General features: G+C 34.6%; 1 protein-coding gene across 1 annotated transcript in view; it reads right to left on the reverse strand.

Moving 5' to 3' along the window:
• LOTGIDRAFT_119983 (hypothetical protein) overlaps positions 1-9,538 on the reverse strand; it is a gene marked incomplete at both ends in the record, with an annotated part of 11,682 nt that extends 2,144 nt beyond the window's left edge. Inside the window, 9 exons of the mRNA XM_009058074.1 lie at positions 67-235; positions 1,528-1,702; positions 2,713-3,124; positions 3,691-3,776; positions 4,428-4,544; positions 7,293-7,369; positions 8,122-8,305; positions 8,829-8,929; positions 9,462-9,538. Coding sequence (XP_009056322.1) covers positions 67-235; positions 1,528-1,702; positions 2,713-3,124; positions 3,691-3,776; positions 4,428-4,544; positions 7,293-7,369; positions 8,122-8,305; positions 8,829-8,929; positions 9,462-9,538 — 1,398 coding nt within the window. The remainder of the gene's footprint in view (positions 1-66; positions 236-1,527; positions 1,703-2,712; positions 3,125-3,690; positions 3,777-4,427; positions 4,545-7,292; positions 7,370-8,121; positions 8,306-8,828; positions 8,930-9,461) is intronic.
• Positions 9,539-22,276: the final 12,738 nt, after the last annotated feature.

The raw sequence follows: 22,276 nt of genomic DNA on the forward strand, positions 1-22,276 counted from the left end.
GATATTTAGTACTCGGGAAGGATACGGCCATAATACTAATCGCCGAAGACAATCAAATCACTTTACAAGACAATAAAACATATCATTACCAGCCTCTACTTGTTTTCCGTCTTTAAGTTGAAGAGCAACGTTCTGAGGTAGCATTTGACCTAACAACATTTCGGTTTTCTTTTTTTCTATTTCTAAAGCTCTTGAAGTTTTCTTTAGCTCTGCAGTTGTTTCATCTAATTTATTTCTAAAAAAAAATAATATTGATCTCAAAAAAGCATGAAATGTTAGATAAAATGCAATTATATTTCAAAACGCTTTGTTTCCAGACATAAAAGAAAAAATATAAAAATGACACAATGTAGTAATGAAATTACATCTCGTTCTCTGCATGAAACATGCCTACAATCAATAGTGTGATTATCTTACATGCAACCCTTAATCTACAAACCGTGTCCGTTATAGAGCTATTTGGTTCGCAGAATGATAACCTTTCGAAGTGATGAGGTGAGGAGAGCTGTTGGGGTAGGGCTGGAGAGGGGGCAGGGTATGAGACACTGTAATATGTTTGTAATCGGTAAATGAATAGAGTAAAGGTATGAAGCGATTGATTCCAATTTATTGAATCTAGTCGGGAATTTGAATGTTAGCCATACGCAGAAAGACATATTGGATCAGCGAAGAGATTTTGAAAGAGTAATCAATCTTTTGAACAAGATTAATAATATGATACGCCAATATCGCGATACGTGTCAATTATTATTTTTTTCAGTTATAATTGTATTTGTAATTAATTTAATAATAAATATCACTATAGAAAGATAAATACCACGTCCTATTGAAAATGTCAAAGCATAAACTCGATCCGCTCCATTCGGCATTTCTAGTAACTTTCATGGCGCAAGCGGAACTTCCACGGAAAACCACTCAGAAAATTCATCACCATCTTATTCCCATCGTCATACGGTTCAGGGGTTAGGAATTAGGTTTAGGATCGTATCCAACCGTATTTGCACGAACCGGAGTTTCAATCCTCACGAAACATATAACAGAGCACGCGACTGTTAAATTTCATGACTTTATCCGAGTTTTCGAGACTTTGACATCGAATCAACAGTGGCGTTTCTAGGAAACATTAGATGAGGGGGCCGAGTAGGAGCCACAAGGGGTACACTCTTTCACTATGTAAAATGATAAAAAAGAATTGGAAGTGGAAACGCCACTACGAACCAACATGCTTATACTTAGCGAGAATTAGCCATGGATGATGAACCGATGAAAGCAGACAGCGCCACGCATTGTTGTGTAAACCGATTTAATTATAAACCAGATTATCATGACTGTGTTGCAGATTATAGAAGTCAGCTGGTAGATAAAAATAAAATTGGACCAAATCCTGCTGTACACTTATCAAATAATTATCTCCGACCAAGCTGTGATAATCGAGATTGCAATGAACTTATTTCATAACAATAATCTAGCTGTTAATTGGGTCAGTATTTGTGAGGATTTGGATAACATAATTTTTTATTAACTTACGCAAAGTCTATCTCGGCTTTTCTCTGTTCATATAACAGAATTAATTCCCGTGTGACGTCATACAGTGGTATATCAGATATGAATACGTTCATATCAACTAAATCATTCAAACTAGTAATCCGTAAAGAACCCATAAATACCATATGTTCTGTTTCCTTTAACCAGATCATTTGACCTGAAAAATAGAAGCCTTACTTGAAGCCATTATGTCATCGAATTAGCTGTACTTTAAGCGATATATTCCATTAGTGTGATTTCGATACAAATACAAGGCTAGAAAACATTCGCGAACACCCTTCACATCTGAGAAAGTTTGACTCTGTGGGTCTTGTAGTCGTCTATTTTGGTTTGGTTCTATCCACAGACCAAGCGAATATTTAGAACTTAATCTATTGAATTCAAGGGCAATAACTAGCAATGAACTGTTGACCATCTTGGAAATTGTCGGAAATTTCTCTTCAATTAGCCAAATAATAATATATGGATTTTGTATGAAAAAAATCGATGATTTAGAGGACTGCATTACTTGATCAATGACAATAAATCAGTTAACGAAAAATCTTCAATTTCAAACTTATCCGAAATCTCTTCAAGCTTGAACTACGGAAGTTTAAAGGACTGTATCACTTTAAAGTCTAGTTTTCTCAGAGATTTCCTTCTCACGCGATTTTTAACTTTCTGTCAAATTGGAAAAGAAGATTGATCGATTTTAAGGTTTCCTTTCTATTCTGTTTTTAAAAAATTTCTTCGAAATATCACACCATTTCATAGGCATTGACCAGTAGCTAACATGACCTTTTTTATGGTTTTCTGATATTTCTTCAATTATTCTTATTATTACATTTTGCCGAAAGGTGGGCGTGACGTAGAAGTCCTTGTTTTATGAAATTGATTTGGTAGCAACTCAATATATCGCGATACGACAAGCCACGATACGCGTATCGTATCGTAACGTCTTGTATCGATACTTGACGATAACTTTTATTAGATAAATAAGTGGGGATTTTTATAAGTTGTCATACAGAATCCGTGTCTAAATATGGACTATGAATTGTGATTCGATTATTAGACTGTCGATATTCGCTTGTAAAAGTGATTCTGATTGGCGGGAGAATTTCCTTAGATTACAATGGAGAGAAAGATATTAACGAAACGAAATTTGGATTAGATAGAGTGTATACATACCTTTCAACGTAACCTCTTTATCTCTCATTATTCTGTTCCAATCGTTTTCTTTTCGAACTGATATAAAGAACACAGAGTTGATAAATTTACGAATATTGTCTATGGTAAGAGTTGTTTTCGGATGGACGGCTTGAAAAACTTCGGACACACTCACGGGAGGGTTTCTGAACAAGGGCGATAACTTCTGAATTTGATAACCACTCTGTTTGATAATCATTCGTTTGTCGAAGATAAAATGATATGGAAACATTGTACAGAATTGTTGAGTTGAGAGCTGAAAAGGCGCCGGTGAAGTCATTTTCATCGGGCACATGTCAAATATTGTTGTATTGGATGTTTCAGAAGTCGTTGATGCATTTTCATCAGCACAAAGTCGATCATCTGCGCCATTTTCACTTTTAAACAATTTAACCTGAAATATCGATAAAGATCATGACAAAGTAATATAATGTGACAGTAATCAGGAAATATATAAGTGTTGCTATGAAATGACATGTAACCAAAGAAAGAACAAAAATATTTAAAACAAAGAATTTGCAACTGGACCATACGGTAGCTCGTTTAGGAAATATTTAAAAAAATAAAAATTTATCAATCATACTTGTAAGTGTTATATGAATTAGATCTATCATTCTGTTGTTTTTGAATCATGATTTAAGTTCTTTTATTCTTTCTGTTTAAAAGAATAAAATAATATCTTAAAATATCAAACTAGTCCTTTATGAGCTACCGTATGACCATAATCATTTGAACCAAAAAACAAATCAAAAGAAAAACAAATTCATGTGGCAATCATTTCTAAAGTAAATTTTATTATGGATTAAGAACCATGAAATAGACTCCTAATGAACCATTACCATTCTTTGGTGTGGTATCCTGAAGCGAATGATCAATAACAGACAAAGCCATGTACTGCTTCATTTCTTCATTTGTAATTTAACTGAGTTCAAACAATTTCGTTGTATTTAAAATGTCCACGTGAACAAACACTTTGATGTCTTTCATTAGATCGCGGGTATATTTCATTAGGCTGCGGGCACACGAACGGTCTTGGTCCATGTGCACTAGTCTTCTTAAGAGTTTCACCGACCGGATGCGGGAACACGAGGAGACAAAAAATCTCGTTTTTACGTGCGGATCATGCAATTGAAAGGAAAATAATCTGATTGGATTGTTACGTTCTGTCTTGCAGACAATAGAACAATCGGCGACAAATCTCAAACTAGTCAAACAAATTATGTCGGCAACATGATATGCTTGTCGTGGATTAGCGGGAACACATTATGATTTGCGTCGGTGACAAAAATCGGCGACAAAGACTGTTCGTGTGCCCACACCCAAAGACAGTTGTGTGTATAATTCCACGTGAATCACATTTTTGCGATCCACGTTGCTTAGGTACAATTTATGTAAATGGCATTCGTGTGAATGTCGTCAATGAGAATAATTCTGCGTTAATGATGTACGTCTAAAATGAACAACGTTCATTCATGTCTCAGGAAACGTTGTGTTTAGAATTAACACCATCTGAAAACCTTTTCAAAATCTAAAACCAAAAGATAGGGCTTCAATTCAATGTTTGTGCTTTAAGGCAAGGACGAACTCGAGTAAGCCTTTTTCATATGAATGACTTTGTGTGATTGTGGTTACAGCGAATCATTTCCACTTAAAAGATTCACGTTAATGACATCAATAGAGTTAAGTTCATATCATACATACCTTAAACGTTACATGTGTTTGAATTTTACCAGCTATGTTTTCTGATGTGTTATCTTGGACTGTTATCTCAACCCTTTGTTTAAATATATCTCTTCCAACAGCGCGGATCAGACCTTAAAAATAGTCAGAAAAACATTAGATGCAAGTATTCTCTATTGAAAAGGTTAAGCACTCTCCAAAGCATTCTGTAACCAACTGATTTGGCTACAAGATGCAAAATAACTGTATGCAGATTTGAATTTGGACATCATAAAAAACAATGCCCTTTAAATCACTCGATGAAACATTGTGATTTGTGAGACAATTGTCTTTGTAGATAATGGTTTCCACCTTCACTGACCATCGCTAGAAAGACCGCTGCGATGGCTTCGCTACTGGTTTCGCTAAACAAATGATCAGATGGACCGAGTTCGAGTGCTCATACCTATAGAGCACACTTAAAAGGGTTTTTTTCGGAGGAGGTTGGGTGTGTATAACTGCAAAGATGCATTTTGTAGATAAAATAATGCATGCATGTACAATAAAGGGAATCGTGTCCAAACCACGCCCCCATTCGTCATTTTTCCTTTAGTTTGGTTATTAAGACCATGGTCAAAACCCTGAATCTGGATACTATGAATAAAGCGAGGCTATTTTCTAAATTAGATCTATAACAAAACACACTGCTTTTCAATCTCCATTTTCAACGGAAAAACAACCTCGTAAACTTTGCGAAAATAAAATACTTCTTTTATTTACAAAAACAACAATAGGTGGCCTTGATGAACGGAGTATTGAAATGACACAGCAATCAAAGTATCTAAAACAAATTTCCCTAGAAGTAGATTATCATTCAATTGCCAATACACATTTTGTATGTCCACACAAGATTAATCATCGCAGCTTGGTTTATATTGTAAAAAGAAAAAAAAAGATTATGTATGGCTGTACAAACTATATATTTGACTTCCTTAAATCAATGCAAAATCTTCATTGTTGTAGACAAAATAAATATCTTTGTGTTATTTTTTAAATCTAATCCTATTTAAATCTAAATAGTCAAATAGGTTCATTTCCTTATCTCATATACGCCAATGTAATTAAAATTAGATTATAATTTCGTTTCGTTTTTTTTTTATTATTTTATTTGTCGGACTCCATAGTTACCTAGCTATACCAACACCGTGTACCGTTCCATCCGATCACAGCGCGTCATCAGTGTCTAATAGATAGGGATAGCGAAACCCAAAGTAGAGACTACTGATACTCATTTGTAAAAGGGATTCTGATTGGCAGGGGAGTAGCCACGTGTTTGATTGCTATAAATAGCCCATAGCGTTACCCGCTCACGATATTGGTATAAATCTCTATTACTATAGAGTCCGAACAATAAAATAAAATAATAACGAACCGAAATTAAAGTATAATTTTAATTAATAGATTGGATATCCACCAAAGTGACTACGAATCAAAATACGTGTAATCAAATTAGGACACTATGTCGTAAAGAATAACAAAATACTCCGTCTCCTTACAATTAAGAAAATTGAGAATTTACACCTTTAACAGGAAATCGGAAAGTACAAACGGAAACTATGAGTGGCCATAACATTAACATCAAAGTTCCGAAAAATAAAGTTAAATTTGACTTCATTTAGATTTTATCTTTTGCTTGTTAATTTTAGTCGATAATAAATTTGTAAATTTGATACAAGTTCAATTCGACAACCACCAAAGAAAATTAGAGTCAATCACAGTTCGCAAATTGATTTGCCATAATACAGTGTTCACGTCAGAAAAAGGTACAATTATTGTAAATCAATTCAATAGAAATTATCAGTCCTTAAAATCATGTAATAGGAAATAAATGTCATAAAAACACGAATTATTGGGTTTTTATCAATCGACACAAAATCTGCATTTATAAACGTGCTTTGATCTTATGACAATCGGGAATGACAAGTAAAAAATATATTATGACAGTTATAATAAATCTATACAAAACATGGTGTAATTATTCATATATAAATCATTAAATATGCTACAAGGTACAGTTATACAATTTGAAATTGTAAGCAGGAAGTTAACTAATAGTGACAGATTTGTTTTAGTCTCAATTATGCTCAGCATGAAAACACAAAGTAAAGACAATCATTTTAAACACATGGGTGCACGAGTATTGTCTCCACAATTTGCCATACTGGCCATAGATCTGAACTTTTACAAGAGTATCACTTTTCAAAGTAAAAATAAGACGCCTGGTTCCTTACGATTCAAAAAACACATATCGTGGAAGTTTAGACCTTCGTTACCTGTGGGTAGTTATCAACACTCGCAGTCATTACCGATAATGGCATCATTACAGCTTGTTAACGCCATAGAACTGACAATAGAAAAGTGTTACGCATAACTGAATTTCAGCTTTATCACTAATTATGAATCAATGGAGTTACACGTTTTGTTATTTTTAAGAAATTATAAATATCCAACCAGAACCTTTTTCTCAGAGTCAGTGGGTAGTGAATGTACATAATTGTGAACAAATGACCTTCAACTTTCTAAATACCACCTACTCTTTTCACGATTAAACTTTGAAAAATGGAATTAAATAAAATGATGGACATTCATTTTTTATTATCTGTATTTAAGAGATTGTAAAGATGTTTACTAATTTTTGTTTTACTAAAGTGTATCGGGGACAGTGATAACATCAATTTGCACTATACAAATCAGTGTTTCCGGTTAATGACTAATCACTAATTCACTAATCGCGAAGGGCCTTCTGTGATAAAGTAAATTTTTCCCGATACACATAATTTTTGTTAGAAAACCTATTTGCAACCCCTTTCAGTACATTGTGTAGAAATTGAAGCAATACCTACCTATGACAAGTGGATAAAGATGCTTCCTGGTGGAATAGTAATGTAGTAATAAATCACCATTATCACAATGCTCACATCTGAAACGTCAATTTAAGATAAATTGGATTTCAGTTATATTTTTATTCTATTGTAATTGAACCAAATACCAAATCCTATTTCAAAAAAAGTATTACTCGTAGTCTTTATTTTAGAGTTTCTCCATTGATGAAAAGATGATTTCAACTTTGTTATAACTATAGCTAACTGGAATAATCAGTGAAGATGACTTATTCAAGGTAATCGGAATTTCACACGACGACCGAAATTGAAACCCACAACCAACAATTCTTCCACGTAACGTAAAAAAAAACATTGAAATTACAATGTACAGTGGAGCCTCGTTTATCCGCACATTCCCGTTCCCGATAAAATCGTTCGGTTTAACGAAAATCCAGATAGTTGTAATTGAAATGAGGTAAGATGTTTGCAAACGTTCTGATTTTGGTATCATTTTTTGAATGCAGTACCATGTTTGAACATTTTTAAATTGTGGTATCATGTTTGAAAATACTATAAATTTGGAACCATAATTGATATCAATTGAAATGTGGTACCATGTTTGAAAATATTTGAAATGTGGTACCCACTACGGCTTTGCCATGAAAGCATCAGATCTGTTCTCGAGCATCAGACCTCGACTCGACTCACGTCAATGGAAACCACACGGCTCATTTGGAATTATTCCATCCCATCGTGCTACGCCAGATGTTTCACGCACGCGACTTGTAACACAAGTTATCGCCTTAACGCACGATCTTGATAATATGAAAAACAGAATTAATGTACACACCTAAATGAAGGGGGAATAATATTTTTATAACTTAAAGCCAAAAGAGAATGGAGACTGTCTAAATTCTGTATAAAATGCCACATATCACTTCCAAGTGTCTTTAACATTTTATCATATCCATGTCTCATGGCATACATTATAAAATAATCACCAAATATCTCTAGAACTGTATTCACTGATAAATCTGGAAATTGGAAGAAAAATGACCTTCATTATTTTAATTATTTTATATATACCTTTTTTCTGTTCTGTCATAAAAGGGATTATAAAGAAGATTAGTAAATTTTAGATAGCATCGATTTGCACTATTCAAATTGAGTGACGTCATTAAACGCTTAGTTTAGGCGGAATCGCAAGAGCAGGTGTCTGAATGAAAATTGCAGCGATAAATGCTATCAAAGCCTCCAATAAACATAAAAGTTTTCTCTACAATGCTTCCAATGCTTCCAATGCTTTCGTTGTCAGGAGATTGCTCGTCAACTTTGAGAATAAAAGTTTGAGCTTAAAATCTGTGTGCATAATATACATTTGCAAAAAAAAGAAAAGGCTAATACCACTGTACCACAAAATTATGCCCATTGCATACTGCAGGGTATTGTAAGTTTTCATTTGCCCGTTGATGATAAAAAAAGAAGGACGTAAAATTGAACACAGACATCCAAATCCTCGTAGGCCTAGCATCTTTAATATAGAAATGTAAGGTGTACCTGTACATTGGGAAACACTTTGAACAACCTTATACCACAAATTGTCATCATATTGTGAAAATACCAAAAAATGTTTCCTGTCGTCCAACTCTGACTTCTTCCTGAAAATACACAAAAAATAACTAGCTCAATAGTTCAGTTGCATCAAGAACTATCATTTTAATTTATCCTATTTAACATTTTTAATATAGCAATTTTCCGGATACTTAGCAACATATTGGACAGTTTAAAATAATTGACAACTATAGTAATATATCATAACAAAATTCTAGCAACATCTAAAACAACTAACAGATACAGTGATAACAATAATGAGAGCATCTATAACAAAAACATCAAACAGTATCAGACGTATTAACAATAACAACAGCAACCATAGTAACAATAACAAGGACTACAGACACAAATAACAGTGACAACCATAATAACAATAATAATGACACCAATAACAACAACCAAAATAACAATAGCTAGGATGATAACAAGGATAAAAACAATAACAACAGCGATTATTGCAACAAGAATAACACATAATAAACACAACTACTAATTTTACAACAATGACAATTACAACAACAACATCTGGCAATAACAACAACAACAAAAGCAACACCAACAACAAGTCACACTTACAATATCGTTTCCCACATCTCCTGTCCAAATTTTGCAATAACCATTTGTCGAATAACAATGTGGATTTGGCCATACTGAAATTAGGCAAAACATATTTAAACATTTTATTGTGACGAGTGAAGTATTCTCAAACGGCGACAGCGGGGGAAAGAGTTAGGATCAAAATTGTTTCTGATCGTTTTAGAAACTACCTGTTATGATTATTACACGTATTGTGGTACGTGTTAACGCCGAGACAGGCATATCTACTCTGATGCCACTGTGCGACTAGGTTGTCAACTTGGCATTCCAGTTGGAGAGTCCACATGGCTAATGCTGTTTATTTGTATATTTTGTTTTTGCACATAGGAATGTACCTCGGTGACGGCGAGGAAAGAGTTGGGACTCCCAAGTCCAAAATCCACCTACTATGACTGATGTTGCAGGAGAGAAAGGCGTGTCTACTCTAGTGCAGTGGCGGAGCCAAGGGGGGGTTAGTCTACACACATCTCTTTCGGGAGTCTACATAACTATTTTTGTTTATTCGTTGATTATTTGAAGTAAAATCTTTTGTATTACGTAAATTAATTTTGAAATCTATTGTGAAATTTCAGCTGTCTCGTATGTTATTTAATCGGATTAATAAATTCTCTATATCGTGCGTCAGTCCTAAAGATGAAATATAATATACAACATTTACAGTCAATTTAATTAAATTGTGACATGTAATCTGATACAAATTTATCCATCTTTCATAGTTCTGCAACAGTCGCAAAATGATATGAAATAGATGGAGTTTAACGTCCTATTCTTTTGCATCTAACTGAGCTAATGCAGACGGACAACTCCATGCGGTGAACAATGAGAAGTCAGTGGTATTAGCCTACTCTTTTTCGATTTCCAACTGTCTTAAACGTGCACAGCCTGTAGCACACGGGGATTTGGTTTCTTGTCCCATCCGAGCGTTCTACAGTCGCAGTCTTTTGACAACTATAAATGAATTGGAACGTGATGTCCCAGCACATTGCAGTAAAGGCTACGATTTAAATTGGTAAGCCAATCAGAGAGTTTACGACATCAGATGGACCAAAGATAGGGCAATTTGTAAGCTCAGTTGGTTATATCATTTGTATTTTGTCGCCATTATTAGGCATAAGTCGAACAATGAAATGGAGAGGGTACTATAGGCGTAAGCCTGTTCCCTAATCCTATTATGTAAATAAATATTGTTTATACAAAAAAACAATGAAATGGTGTTCTTGAACTTTTTCTCGGTCGGAGCGGAGTATGACCTTACATGTTTCCGTATTTTCCCGATCGAACCAATTTTATATGGGTACGGATATTACTGGAAAAGGTTATTGATAAGCAATTTAACCAAGAATCCTTATAGAGTCTAAGTTGTTGTCCATATAAAATGAGATGCTTTTATCTACCATTCTTCACTCTTTCAATTGGTCCGACACGGTTGTACGTGGGTACAGATATTGCTGGGAAAAGCTGTTGATAAGCAATTTAGCCAAGAATTCTTATAGAGCCTAAATTGTTATCCTTGTAACAAATGAGATGCTTTTATCTTTTATACTCTTTCAATTTGAATTAGATTATCGGCTTCAATTTCTAAACACGATTTTTTTCATAATAGAGACAAAAATATAAATTTTAATGGCAGTTTTCGGTCATTTAATTGAGTGATTGTATAAAATCAAATCGATAATATTCCAGACAGCTTTAGAAACTTCGTCAACAGTCTACTCTATTTTTAACCTGAAAAAGTACAGATCTATTATGTTTTGCTTCGTGTTTGTGCTGAAGATGACTCCACTTGACATCCATGATCTAAAGATATTAACATGTCCCATGAGTTCTAAATCACTTAATTTTTAACCAATCAAATGCTCAACGAAAACATTTTCGGAAAGACAGACTTCTTGGATATCCACTGTTAACCTTCACTTTTGTTTGTTGACCAGAATTTAACCCATAATATAAAGCACGATTCTTTGTAGGGAAAATGAAATGAATTTTGCGTGCTACTCTTATGCACCATGTGTACTAATGCAGACGATCTAAGCCAACAGTGCAACGAGGGAAATTTTGCAAGAACAGCGAAATTAGCCTGCTATTTCGATTTTCAACTGTCAAGGGATCTTTAACGTGCACAGCCTGTAGCACACGGTGCCTCGGTTTATTGTCCCATCCAAATGATTTTACAGGGGGAAACCGGGTTGAAAGAGATTATCTCGACAAATGTGGGGATAGAACCCTGGACCTTTAGGTTAGCGAGCAAGCGTTTAACTCATTGAGCAACCGCCACTACCTGATTTTAAGTAACGTTACGTAAAAGAGGTCGGATAATGACGTCACCAAGGTTTAATTCATTTGGCTTGAATGGTTTTTACGATTGGGTCAATATTTTCATAATTACAGGAACCACAGACATCATTCACAAATAAGAAGCAAAGAGAAAGATATCAGATAATTACGTTTATATCCCATTAATGGTGGCATTGAAGAAAACAATAAAGAATAGCTTAGTTAACTGAAAAAAATATCATTGTTCGGATCATTGCTTGATTTGAAACATTTAAGTGTGTTTTTAACAACCACTTGTATTCTTTTCTTTTGACTCTCCCTTCTATAACCATGAACATAAACAGAAGAAAAGACCTATATTTTAGTCAAACTATATTTATACCAGAATTATTCTATTGACAAAACAATTCATTTTTAGTGTATTCGTTCATCAGTAAATAGTTATTTCCATACCTCATTTAGTGTGTTTTCCACTGATTTTAGTTTAAAAGCCCTAGAGCATTTAAAACATATAGTATCGATTGTTTTCGCCTATTAGGAATACATACATAATCTTTGTTTGAAAATATTGGCTTTGATCGTAATATACACTTAAGATTTTATCTATTGAAGCGCACTGAATATTTTTTTTTTCAGTTCATAATTGTTTCCAATGTACACATGTTAATTGGAATCAATATCTGTTACAAATATTTAAATATTTTTACAAATTTCGGCAATTAAAGTAGGGCTCTGATCGATATTGCCCCTAAAAGATTTTGGCAGCGACACCATCGGATCTTCAAAGACTGCCATCAGCGGTAGGCAACTGGAAAAGTCTTATAAATCTTTAGATTTAGTCAAGTTCGGCGTACCGAGGACCACAACAGCCATCAGTTTCTGGTTGTTTACCATCTAGAAAAAGTAGGATCCTGTCGTCAACTTGAGCTATAGAAATCTCAGATCATCCAGTTGCTAGCAGTTACTCTTTATGAAAGTTTTTTTTAAATCCGTCGACAGTTGGAAGTTGAAAGGGAGAACCTAATGCCGCTATTCTGACAAAATTACCATCATTGTACATTGCATGGCGTTGATTGATTGCCTTCATTATCCCAGTGCAGAAACGTAGAGTGAAATACAATGTAATTGTAATTGTTTGAGAATAAAAAGTTCTGATTCGAATAGGTTAGCCATTCTTAAAACCTCTGCTTCATACTCTGCTTTAACTTCCGATCTCGTTAAATTAATATCCAGCTTGTTATAATTAATCCATGGCTCGGGCAGCTCATGAGCTCTTCTTAAGCCGACCAGCAATTTGATTAAATTAAGATACTACATGGATTGGTTTTCCGTTAATGAATGAAGTCCATACCACCTTCTTAAAGCCAGTAATACAGGGATCTATGGCCAGATTAGTTTGATTTAAACTGACGGAAATTTAATCAAAACATGCGTCCTGTCAGTTAATCAAGTATCTGAGTCGGGTCAGTTGTAACGGGCAACTGTCAATCAATTATTGAAGTGGGTGTAACGGGCAAAATGATAAAGACAACAGTCGTGAATTCAATGAAAGATATAAAGATAGTGGACCACAGCCATATACGCCCTTCACGGCATGCGGATGGTAAAAACGAAACATTCATTTTAAGTTTCATCAAAATCGGTTGAGAACTAAGAAAGCGTATTCAAGATTTTGGGGCAAGGGCAATATAGAGAGATGTGGGCGTATAAAAACCTGACTGAGTTTCGATGGAAGTCGGACAACTCGACCCATCGGACCAAGGATATTTTTTTTTCAAAGACAACTTGGGCCATTATATTTATAAGGCTCGGACCAACTTTCAAAGACAACTCGGACAACTTTTTATCGGATTCTAAACAACTTTCAAAGACAACTCGCAGTGCGAGTGAGAAGTGTTGTTGACCTTAGTAGATTCATTGGCTCGGCGATACAAGGAAGAGTGGGAAGTAATCCTTCATAAGCTTATAAAACATACAAGGTTTACAATTAATTTCGGACATTCACTAATTGATTCTGTAAACAGCAAATGGTACATGTACTGACATGTGTATAATTAGTGGGCTTACAAGGCTTTATAGCTAAAAAAAAAAGTTAATTACAGTTGTTGGATCATTTGGCAATCCTCGACAGTTTCCGTAATGCTGAATCTACCTCGGCAATGAATAGTGATAATCGCTGTTTCGTTTTAGATGAAACTCTACTTCCGATATTTAGCAGTGATTTGTCAAGTGAGAACTGAATATAGTCCTTACTTTAGAGCCTTTGGAAGGTGCTACTGACACTATGTCATATATTCAATGCTATATTTTGACTATTGGTTCACCAATGATACCTAATATTATCATCTTACTAAGTTTTTGTTTACAAACAGTTGTAGTTCCGAACGGTCAGCTACTGATATTTAAATTACCAGAATCACGTAACAATATAGGAAGTCTTGCGGTGAACAATGTCTGCTATTCATAACCGTGATATGTTGCAGAGCGCCAACATTACTTTCACGGCAGACCCTTTTCTGGTTGGACACTCGCGGTTTGCGATTAATATAGTGGTAACTGATATTGTTAATACCACATGATACATGTACCGACATGTGTAATAAGTAGACTTCGATTCTTAAAAGCTAAAAAGCCCGAGGTTCTTGCTCTAAGGTAGTGGTGGTATTAGTGGTTCGACACTCTCTTTAAGTTCCAATAGATATATAGTTTAGGCCTACCTTACTAAATAGTTTAAAAATACTGGCAGCTGACGTTCTAGATTTTGATAAAAAATAAACTTTCTCAACTTATATTTGATGTTATCAAAAGTTCGCAAATTTTTATTTCTTATGGACTGATATTCATCTTTAGTATCGACTACTAAGTTACTGATCAGACGTTGATATGAATGATTTTTTAAAGATTTACTTTACATAACGTTCCCCTTTCTTTACTATATAACGTTCCCCCTTTCTCTACTATATAACATAACGTTCCCCTTTCTTTACTACATAATGTTCCCCCTTTCTTTACTACATAATGTTCCCACTTCATAATGTGCCCCCTTTATTTACAACATAATGTCCCCCTTTCTCTTCGTCCTTAAAGTTCGTCCTTTATTTTTAGCAATCTATTTTAACAAGGCTATAATGTATTTTCTGTACTATTCTTGTATTTTTCTAAAAAAAATTGAAAGAAGTGTTTCAGTGAACATATCAATAAATAAGACACAGCTGTTGATAAGAATTACAATTTTCTCATAAATCAAAACCAAATCATGTAACAAAGGAAAATAACAATTTATCTTTGTATACAAAATGAATGAGTTTATACTATTTTTGTATTTAGATCTTGGATCTAATAAATAAATGCTAGACTAAAAACTGACCAAAATAACCGTCATGTCAGTTAACTTTCATTTTTACCTTGGTCTCTAGGTTCAGCAGAGCAATGCAAACAAAATAAGTTTGATAGCAGGACGTCTTGGCTCTCTCTGAGAAGGAACCGCTAGCCCCTCCCCCCTCCTTTTTTTAAGTTATTTCCGGATGATGAAAAATTTGTCACTTAAATTGATATCTGTTAAAAATCAAAACATCATCATTATCAATTAGGAGAGTATCGGCTAATCAATGACTACTTTCTTTCTCGTTAAAATTATTATCAGACAATGGATCTGGCTGTTCAATGAGCAGGTTTTGATCTATGTTCACATTAATGATGTGTCATTTAACAGAATCAGTGACTTCTAAGACATCTATATCCGTTGACATTTCCGCCTTGAGTTAAAGAGCAGTGTGTAAGGGATGTAAACACAAGTTTAGCCTTGAGAAGGGTTTCCAGCCAAATGCTAACATCGATAGCTACTGCTATTTCGAGGATTTTATTTGAAACAACAGACTTCGAGCGAGACATGGGAATGTTGCAAAACATATGCCAATAACCTTTGACTTACAAAAAGAGAATTTGCTTTTAATGCTTCAAGTTGTATTTGGCCATTTTATAGAAGGTATTGCTCAATTCTTAGTTTAAATTTAAGCTCTGATGACTCTGGGCTTTACAATTCGATCATTAAATTTGGGTAAGAGAGGGGTTAGTTTTGCCTAATGTACAGCCCCGTCGTTAGGGTGGGGGCTGGGCCCCAGCAAGTGAGTATTAAGCCCCAGCAAAACCTTCTTCAGTTCAACAGATCTATATTGATTCATTAATTTACAGTATCTTTGTACAAGATAAAAAAAATACAGTGTCTCAAAAAATAAAAAAAATTAGATTTTGATACATTTTTGGCACCTCAAAATTGTCAGAAATGAGTTCTCTGGGCCTTTAATGCTTTAAATTTGAGCCCCACAACCAATTCATTCCTGACGAAGGGGCTGCTAATGTACAGGCCTAGAATGGAACAAAATCCAGGTGGCCCAGATAACCTGGGTAGATTTTTCTTCGGTTAATCTTTGTTAAATTTGATCTCAAAGTAAGATTTCATTAGAAAGTCGAAAATTGTGACTGTGACCTACTTTCACTGTAAAGTATATCAGATACAAGTTATCCCCCTTGAGAGATGAAAATCGTTCAACCTAATTATATTTTTCTGGTCTTCCCTCTAAAGACTATTTTGATTTCTTAGTTTGTCTTGTGTTGATTGATACCAGGCAATTACTTAAAAGATTGCAAAGATTTTAAAATTCTTCTCAGTGACGAGCTTTTAAACTGTACCATAATCATATTACGTTTTCAGGAATGGGACGCTATAAATAATAAAGCGCAAGACAGATCTGTTATCATACTACAAATTGTCCCCTCCGAGCACATATACACTTCTGCAGGGTTCCATCCTGGCATATGTCGAGATAATGCCATCGACTTTTTCAATCCGGCTTCCCTGTCAAAAATACAGGTCAGAAAAAAGCGGCTAGTCGTTTGTAAGGGACAATCTATGCGACATACTGTTAATGAGTTGTTAAATTCCGCTGTTTGGATAAATTTCCCTTATGGTACATTGCATGGTGTTGCCCGTCTTCATTTGCCAAATCGGATACAGAAAAGTCATACGTAAAATTCCATTTCATTTTTAAATTATATCACATTAATGGAGTGAGAGAAAATAATTAAAATATCTGGCTTAACAACTTACAGGGCACAAAGTGTTAAGTGGAAATTTCTTTACAAAATCACTTACCACGTTTTTCTATAAACAATAATTAGAGTCGTTAATTGTTCTCAATAACAATATACATTAAAGACACCCTAATATTTAAAGGGACAGAAGCGCCATTGATTTGACCTTAGTCTCAGAAACGGGAATTTTTTTAGCATGCCAATCAGTAATAGTGTTCACAGATTATGATCCAAGTGTGTCCAGAATTATTCACGTTTAAAAGTTTCTTGATACACTACCATATAGGCCTATAGAAAAGACACCTTTAGAAATAAGAAAATAAATATTTAGTTAGAAATATTTTTGAAGGAATTGTGTGATTTTCCTACATTTCTAGTAGCCTATAAAGACTATTTACATATATTCAAGACTCAAATCAACCCATCAGAACAGGCACATCTGTCCCTCTGCTAGTGATCATTTTGACAAAATTACCAATGTCTTTATGATAGAAATTTGACGTACAGAAATTAAAAGATTTTGGCATCAGAGAACTCAAAGTTACCAAAAGGTTATCTAAATGCTAGTGTTTTGTAAAAGCATCAAAAAGAATATATGCCATGGATTCTGTTAGCCCGACAAATATAAAATTTGGATGGGATTTCGGCAGGTTTAGACGTTTCGTGATCTTCAAGACGTCAGCTTGTCCATTTCACACATCCATATTTTAAATTGAACTATATGCATATCTGAGATGATATTGGCCTAGTTTTATAAAGACCACTTCTTGTTATTTGTTGCAGACTGTGGTAGATGTAGATACGAACAGCTTGAGTATACGTATGAATGTGATAATTGTTACCTATATTGGACTGTCTGCACAATCATGCTGTTTAAGTCCAGGATTGATGGCAGATTGATGGCTGCCATGACGTAGAGTATTTCTGATGATGCTTCACTACTATGATGATGAAATGTGTTTCTGTGATGAGGTTTGACTATTCTCAATATGCACAGAAATTGGTGCAGATAGTTGAATTCGCATACTGAAACAACATTATGATTAGGGCGTCTTCTCGATCGAATGTTTTGTCAATAAGCTGTTATTATGATCATTAAATTTCTAATTTCTCAGGGTTACATGCGAACATGTTTGAGTTTACTGGCATTAAATTAGTGCTAAAGAGTCTATTAAATGGGAATTCTACAATTTCTTTTTTATCTTTTTTACTGATTTTGTTATTATCTTACAAATTAAAAACGTTACTTGCATTTAACTCCTAATTATTTCAACAAATTTTCTCTTTGGTTTTTCAGTAATTGGTTATTATATTATTATATAATATTATCAAAGGATGGAGAATATATTATGATTTTATAATTGAGCGTATTACATCGAACAGGATTAATTAAGTAAACTAAAAAATGACGTCCCGTGGCTCCAACGTAATAAGCCGATTCTCTGTCAAGTTATTAATAGTATTTCTAGAGAGTATTTAGAAAAATACAACTAGACATCACCGAGTGGATGTTAACATTACAGGTTGATGTCACCAAGTGGATATTAACATTACAGGTTGATATAATCAAGTGGATGTTTACATTACAAGTTGATGTCACCAAGTGGATGTTAACATTACAGGTTGATGTCACCAAGTGGATGTTAACATTACAGGTTGATGTCACCAAGTGGATGTTAACATTACAGTCAAACGTCACATCGTAGATGTTAACATTACAGTCAAACGTCACCTCGTGGATGTTAACATTACAGGTAGACATCACCTAGTGGACGTTAACATCACAGGTAGACATCACCTAGTGGACGTAAATACATTACAGGTAGACGCCATCTATTGGGTGTTAGCATTACAGGTAGACGTCACCAAGTGGGTGTTAACATTGCAGGAAGACGTCACCAAGTGGTCTCACCTAGTGGATGTTAATAATACAGCACATTAACAACACACCATGCGCACCTAACGAATGCAGGTAAAAATCACCAAGTACACGTTAAAAATGCAAGTAGACATCACCAAGTATATGTTAAGAATACAGGTTGATGTCACCAAGTGGATGTTAACAATACAGGTAGACGTCACCTAATACATACAGACAATATATATTATAGTCATAAGTTCATATAGACATTACATATCATAGAAGTAATAAGTTCATATAGACATTACAGGAAGTCAACCAACTGCATTTACAAAATAAAAAACAGGAAGGCAGCGCTTACAGCATATTATAAAACTGGTAGTTATAAACATTATGTTCGATGCTTCGGGTTTGCTGACTGGATACATTTTTTCATGATCAAAACCTTATAAATTAATATGACTTTTTCGTCTGATATTTTTTTATGGTCTCCCTGTTGAAGGCTTTCTATCTCAGAAGGCTTGATATATCTTGGCTCAACATTTAGCCGTGCGATGTGTTCACACTGCTTCAATTCTTATTTCCACAATTTGTAGCTTGCGTTGATAATGTCTGAGCCTTTTATGCACCCCTTAGACGAAGAGCAGAGGCTGTTATTCGAACTAATTGTCACAAAGTGGCTGCGAGCGAAAACAAGACAATCTAATGATGTTTTTACTATATTATATAGTTAATTCAAATGTCTTTCTATGGTCTAAGAAGAACATTATGAATTATATTATGACCAAACAAATCAAATTCAACATCTAATCCCTCATGGGAGGACTTCTTTCGTATGGAAAGATAGATTAGAAACCTTATCAGCTTCAGAGGTTTTAATGTATTGCTGTATGACTAGAGGTTTTTGACCCATGGGATTAAGTTTGTAATGGTTTTTATCGATGTTATGATTAACTTCATAAAGTGAAAGTTGTTGTGGTTGGTCACTCAGTCTGAGTGGATAAAGACCAACAATACGATGACCAGTGGTACCTATGAAGCTACGATTCACAGCATCTATTATCTTAGTCTGTTAGAGTGTTGGAATCTCATTTTCTTGGTTACATGTTACAAAATTACACCAGGCCTATTATGGCCATATACACCGGTCTATTATGGTTATATACACCCGGTCTATTACGGTTCCATAACCCGGCCTATTATGGTTATATACACCGACCTATTATGGTTATATACACCCAGACTATTATGGTTCCATACACCGGCTTGAAGCTAAAAAAAACATTATTGAATATTAAGAATTACTGTGTTTGGTGCCGTTATCGAGGTAGAATTAATCATATTTCCTTAACACCTGACGATGATGTCCCCATAACCAATATACCATACGTCAAGCAGATGTAGGTCCAACCAATAGCCATCAATGGATTCTTAACTGATTTCCATTACGGAAAAACTGAACTGATCCTCACTCACATTGTTCATTGATACTATGACACGGCAATGAAAAAATACCTCTTTTTTACAAGAATAGCAACTAAGGTTCAAGAGGATCCTGCTGCAGGTCCTTGGCATTGGTCTTTCGCAGATTATCTGTACCCATTTACAGCTGGGTAGACTACATATATTTGTCCATAGCTAATCAAACCTAATGATAAACTTGGGCCTTTAATTTCGGATCCAGATCCCTGTTTCGCCAATAAGATAAACTCAAGTGACGAAATGCATAGAAAGCAATACAGAAGATGGAAAGAAAGAACCATTTTTATACTAGGTAAACAACTTAATAAGGCTAGTCTTGTTCCAAATGGTCTTTGTCATGGTGAAATTTCTCTAAAACTAGCAATCTAAAAATAGATCGGAGGTACTCTCATAAAAAAGGGACATTTTCTGTTTGACCCTGAAAGTACCGTCTGAAGAACGGGTATGACTGGATTTGTCGTGCTAGAATCCAACGACAATAGCATCGCTCAAGACACATGATTCACGGCTATCATACAACTTGATCAGTTATGAAACAATCATTTTTAAAAATTTGAATAACAAAATTATGGTTGTCCATTCAAGAGATTTTAAAAACAAATATAACAGGAAATAAAAGAAAGACTTACCATTTTAGACTTCTTAACTCTCAATCATCACCCAATAAATTTACAAGCCTATTTTATCACAGAACTATCTCAGACAATTATCAGGAATCCTGGCGTTATAAACCACCTGTCTTCTATGACGCTGGCACTGGCAAAAAATGACTGAAACCACCTCACTGTATGAAGAGCTCTATCTGTATACTACGATTTCATTAACTACAATAGTGATATCTAATTAAACGTTATAGGAACGTCCGGTATACCAATCGATTTTTATACGCTAGACCACAAGATCATAACAAGTTTTGGAAAGATGAAGGTCGAGTAAGCAAAAAAAATTAATTCTTACGGCCGACCCATATCATCAAGATATACATAAATGACAAATAAATTACTCCCCTTCCCCCAACAATCAAGTCTAGCTACGGTCTTGAGTTACACCAAACTACCAAGAGTCGAGTTCCCCCCCTACTAGATTAAACGATTTTTCAACCATCAAATGAACTCAACCAAACCAATCCAGCTTCTGACGAAAGTGGAAGTTAACTGTTAAATGCCAACCAACCGACTGACTTGAAGTAATTTCCACAGTATTTGATGCCCAAGAAAACAGTAAAATCTATGTATTCTTAAACGAATATTTTCACAAAATTAGATACAATCAAATCCTGTACAAGTAGCCTACGAGAATTATCTGATTGGTTTGTAAAGGGTTAATTTAAAATCTTTTTTACAGGCCGAATCTACGGAGCAACTAAGGCGCAATTTTCCGTACTTTTATCAAATAATTCGTTTAAACGAAATAATGTAGCATTGTTGTATGTTGTAAAAGTAGTCTGGAGACAAGCTTGTCTACATTAAGTTATTCGATTATTCAATTATTACGTTTAAGCGAAATAAGTAATTGGTTTAAATGAAACCAATAATGAAATACATGACGTTATTTCGTTTAAACGAATTAGTTACTTCGTTTAATGAATAACTTATTTCGTTTAAACGAATTATTTTATAAAAGTACGGAAAATTGCGCCTAAGGGGCTCCGTACGAATCAAATAACTGGGACGCCGAACTTATGTCTGTGTGAAATTGGGCTCTTTGGGTTATTCGATAACTCGTGGTAAATTACTTTTTCAGGGTCGTACTATTGTTAGCTACAAGATTTGCAATGGCATTCCGCTGAAAATATATCCTATAGCCCCTAACGGTGTAAGAGTTTATACTTCCATCTCACACTGTCTTCTTGTGGCAGTGGGATAGCTCAGTCGGAATCGATGAGATGCCATGGGTTCGATTTTTTAAGGTAAGAAAACTTCTGATGCAGCGTTTAGTGCTTCAGAGAGTCAGTCCTACATCGACTTTCACATTAAACTGTCATTATAGCTATGAATAAAGGGACATGATTAGGTCTACCTATATATAACAGGTCCATTACAGACCACAAGCATTCATTGTGTGGTAACATAATACATAAGATCGT

This window comes from Lottia gigantea, assembly GCF_000327385.1.
Source record: "Lottia gigantea unplaced genomic scaffold LOTGIsca_32, whole genome shotgun sequence".
Classification (NCBI taxonomy): domain Eukaryota; kingdom Metazoa; phylum Mollusca; class Gastropoda; family Lottiidae; genus Lottia; species Lottia gigantea.